General features: G+C 35.9%; 1 protein-coding gene across 1 annotated transcript; it reads right to left on the bottom strand.

Moving 5' to 3' along the window:
* Positions 1 to 1764: 1764 nt before the first annotated feature.
* Positions 1765 to 3816, bottom strand: serf2b (small EDRK-rich factor 2b). Its single transcript, XM_058782309.1, has 3 exons — positions 3662 to 3816; positions 2797 to 2905; positions 1765 to 2175 (listed from the first exon to the last, which is right to left on the bottom strand). The coding sequence occupies exons 1-3, from the start codon at positions 3666 to 3668 to the stop codon at positions 2109 to 2111; spliced, it is 183 nt and encodes a 60-aa protein (XP_058638292.1). The 5' UTR covers positions 3669 to 3816; the 3' UTR covers positions 1765 to 2108.
* Between the last annotated feature and the right edge of the window lie 751 nt (positions 3817 to 4567).

Raw genomic sequence — 4567 nt, 5'->3', positions numbered from 1 at the left:
CGTGGTTTCGATACATCTGCCCTTTTCGGGGAACATGAGAACGGGCAATAATCTTAGACAACTTAATCCAGATATTTTAATCAAATACGCAAATTCGTTTGAAGAACCAAATTAACCAGAGATCAGTTATCAGTTACAAGATCTGGAATCTTTCAAATCATCTCAGATGTATTAAGCGAGGTTCGAAGAACGGGTCCCTGGACTGTTGTTCTATTGCTATGATTTGACAGTGATGACAATTGTTATTATTTTTTCAAGCATTCAATAAATAAAAAAAAATAAAAAAAAGCATGTTATCTTTCATAAGACAGAATCCAAGGTTGGCTCTGTTTTATTAAAGAAGCTGTAGTGTAAGCGATACCGTTTAGTGAACGAATCGTTTGAGAGTCGGATCTTTTTGTTGGTCTGAACAAACCACGAATCAAACAGTTTCAATGAAACCAGATTTGACTGATGCGGCCTAATAAATGTTAAACCTGATTGTATAACGCTTTTATCAACACAATGATTATTTTTAAGACAATTTATATTATAATTATTTATTTTTTATTTTCTGAATCATGCTGCAAAAACTGAACTTGGACACAATCATATACAATAATCACCTTTTATTACTAAACTTATTGGAAACTGTAATCATAGGGGAACCACTTTTGGTGCTGTATAGCACCAAATCTTGATGCTTCAGTGGTTCTTCAGCGGTTCTTTGGCATGACTGAGGGGCTATATGGGCTACCATACACAGAACCTGTTAAGCTCCTGTATGGTTCTTCAGCGGTTCTTTGGGGTGATGAAGGTGCTATATAGCACCACTGCCGTACAAGAACCTGTTAAGCCCATTTAAAGGTTCTTTACAAGCCAAAGAACTACTTTTGGTGCTGTTTAGCACCATTTTTGTTGAAGAAATATGGTGCAATACGGCACCTCTTATGGTTCTACATAGCACCATTTGACAAAGGTGCTGTATAGCACCTTTAAAGGTATGGTGCTATATAGCACCAAAAGTGGTTCCCCTATGATTACGAGCTGAGAACCACTTTTAGTGCTATATAGCACCATTTTTTTTTTTAGAGTGATGGCTTTATCTTACTATTGTAATACGCTACATGGTTTCGCAAAACCTGCCCATAAAGATGTCACAGTAAATCAGAATAATCGTCAGGGGGATAGCGCCTCAAAATCTGATTGGTTAAAAATAGCATCCAGTGAATGCCCAGATTCGTTTTTGCTGTTTACAGAGTGTGCAGAGACATGTGGCTTCAGGGAACCTATTTCAGTGATATCTATCAAGCAATAAGTAGAAACATTCACAGCATAACCACACATTCCTGGCTCAAAAACTGTTTCTTCTTACCCACAGACCTACCTAATAGTGGTGGAATATGCATTTCAAGTCCAGGCCATCAATTTGTTAACAAACAGGGCACCCACTGGACATCATACATTATAGTCCATTGTGTTAATGAGGTTACTGACATTTCACATCAGTGGTAGAGTGCAAATAAGCAAATGAGTAATAATTTATTTAAATACCTGTTATTTTTAATATGGCAGATATTTCTTTACTTCACACATCTCATTAAAAAGTGCACTGAATATTTTGAATGCTGTCAATCACACTGTAACTGCTTTAGCAATTCTATGGTAAATGGGTTGTAGTTTGTAGAAATCTGTCCACAAACCATATCTGAACACTATAGCTTATTCTGTATAAAAAATAAAAACATTGTGAATGGTTAAAAACACTGAATCATAATACACACATTATAGGGATAACAGTTTAATTGCTAGGTGTGAATTAAAATGTACATTTTATTAAGAAGGGCACTTCATACAAAAATACAAGATTACAATGCCAGTCCAGACATTTTTGAGACTCCCGTTATTTGGGCTTGCTCTGATTATTTGAACATAAAAAACTCTCTCCTCCATAGCTGAACACAAATCATTATGTACTGTATAGTTGATATGCCCTTTCAAGCACATTATGGAGTTTGGGTTGAAACATTAAAGAATCAAAGTCTCCGCATCTACACAATGTCAGATAGTCTCTCTTGACAAAAGAAAAAAAATCAGGATGCCATGTCAGTCAATGTGTTATCCACTGGTTATTTGCCTTTAGGGTCCCCCTTCTCATTTGCCTTTTTTTGCTTCTGCTGCATGATTTCAGCATCTCTGAAATACAAAATAAATCATATTCACATTCAGTATGATGCACTTTGCAATCCAATGCATCCAATATATCAAGAACTCCGCAGCTAGGGTTCTCACTTTTTCAAAGAAATCTTCTCACATTACTCCCATCCTATAAAGACTTCATTGGCTACCCGTTCGTTTTCGTATTCAATACAAGATTCTCCTCATCACCTTCAAAGAAATCACCCCCCAAATATATTTCTGATTTCATTCATACTTACTCCACAGTTCGCACACTACGCTCTTCAGATACTGGTCTACTGTTAATTCCATGCCACAGTTTAGCATCATTTGGTAGACGAGTGTTTTGTATCTCTGCCCCCACTCTGGAATACTATTCCCAAACACATTTGTGATCTTTCTTCATTACAGGATTTCAAAACCCACCTTAAAACATATCTTTTCCTTTCTTGTTTCTCTGATCTCTGACTGTATGATCTGATTCATGCCATTTCTGTTTTTTTCTTTCTTTTCTTGTCTGCTGTCATGTTTATCTGTTTTGATGTTGTAAAGCGACCTTGAGTTTGCAGAGAGGTGCTATAGAAAATAAACGTATTATTATTATTACCTGTTAGTTGTTATTATCTTTAGGTGTTGTACCTTTGCTTACGGGCAGCTGCTGAGAGGCCATCTTCATTTCTCTTCCCTTTGGAATGTTCGTTTTGCTTCTTAGCATTCTTCTGACGGGCAAGTTCACGCTGATTTCCCCCTGCAGGACGAGACATCGCAACACTCTTAATGGCTTATTCATACTTTACTGCCTTAAATTTTACAGAGATTGCAGACAGGATGGAACATGAATGAACAACATAACACTGTTTAAAACCTCCAGACTGCAACTGGCAAATTTATTCAGTATCAGGAAGTGTATTTTTAAATTAAGGAACGTTGATGCTGTACTGTTTAACATGTAAACCCTAATCTGTGTACAGTATTATTATCAACACAGACATGTGTAGCAGTGAGGCGACGTGGCAATGAGGGCGCCAGAGAGCTTTCATAACAATAACAACATTCGCACAAAACACTGACAAAAACTATTGACAGTGTCACATAATAAACAACTGAAACATTTTGTCCACCCCTCCGAAAAGAATTTCGTCCCGTGGAATTACTATTGAAGTATTGTTGACAATATAATTTAAATTAGCTTATGTGAAACGTCTGTCAACTTTTCACACATGAACTAACTTTTACACAACATCTAGAAAACGTTTCCGTGTCGTAGTGTATATAATAATTAATTAATCATCACCAATGTCATCATAAACCAGCATTAGCTTTGTTTGGCAGGTTAATCTTGTGATTTCATTTCGTGGACTCTAGACAGAATAAGCTAACTGGCAGCTAGCTAGTTAGCCTTGTAGCGTACCACTTCTGTATTTGGCTTTCTACTAAAGTACTTTCATCAATATTAGCAGAAGCTGAGATCATGTCAACAAAATAAATAAAAATCAATACTCACTCGTCATGATTGCTCTTTTGTTGTCGCCGGAGCGCAAAGCTCAACCAGGCGTTACCTCCCGTAACGTTACTGTTGATGGCTGGCAGACCCGAGTCGATCCGGAAGCTTTACGACAATACTACATCGGAATACAGCAGCGCGTTTCCAAGTGAACGCACTCGTAATCGTGAATGGACCTCATTACGTCATATGGAGGAATTTTAAGAGAAATGGAAAATGGACAAATTATTTGAAAGTGATTTCGGCGTCTACTAATAAGAAAGCTATAAAGACTGTTAGAATTTGCTCTGCAAGGTTTTTGTATAAGAATTCTTATGTAATATAATGGCCCTCTTTTATGTTTATTTATTTATTTTTATCTTATTTATTTATTTACTCTGATTTACTTTTGTTGTTTCCTTTTCAAATGTCGGTACTGTTGGTATTGTGTTTTGTTCTGTATGCTCTTGTTTTCAGAAATAAAAAAACAGGTGTTTTGTACATTCTACTTTTGTATATGCTTAATAAAAAAAATGTACATGCTTTTGCTGTTAATGTTTTAAATATATTTAAGCATATATATTTTTTTCTAGCGATAAAAATGTATTTAAATATGAAATGGGACTAATATTTTAGGGAATGGGGCTTTATTTTCTGATATATTTTACTGAAGCTCCGTATAGGCGATTATAATCCTCATTTCATTTGTAAATATATTTTTGTATTCCAGCATCACTTGAAAAAAAATTTTATTCCGATAATATTCGTTTTAAATGCAAATTGTACTTTAATTTAAAAGTTTAACATTGTAAATGTATCGGGTCCATTCCTGGCGTTATTTTGATCCTTCACAGTGGAGAGAGCATGTACTTGACCAGCAGATGGCGCCGGTGCGATGGATGGCGGCTCTTTCTTTGTTGCGAGAAA

The sequence above is a fragment of the Onychostoma macrolepis genome, chromosome 07 (genome assembly GCF_012432095.1).
Source record: "Onychostoma macrolepis isolate SWU-2019 chromosome 07, ASM1243209v1, whole genome shotgun sequence".
Lineage (NCBI taxonomy): Eukaryota > Metazoa > Chordata > Actinopteri > Cypriniformes > Cyprinidae > Onychostoma > Onychostoma macrolepis.
Note: the sequence above shows the minus strand (reverse complement) of the source record. Positions and strands in the feature narration are given on the sequence as shown.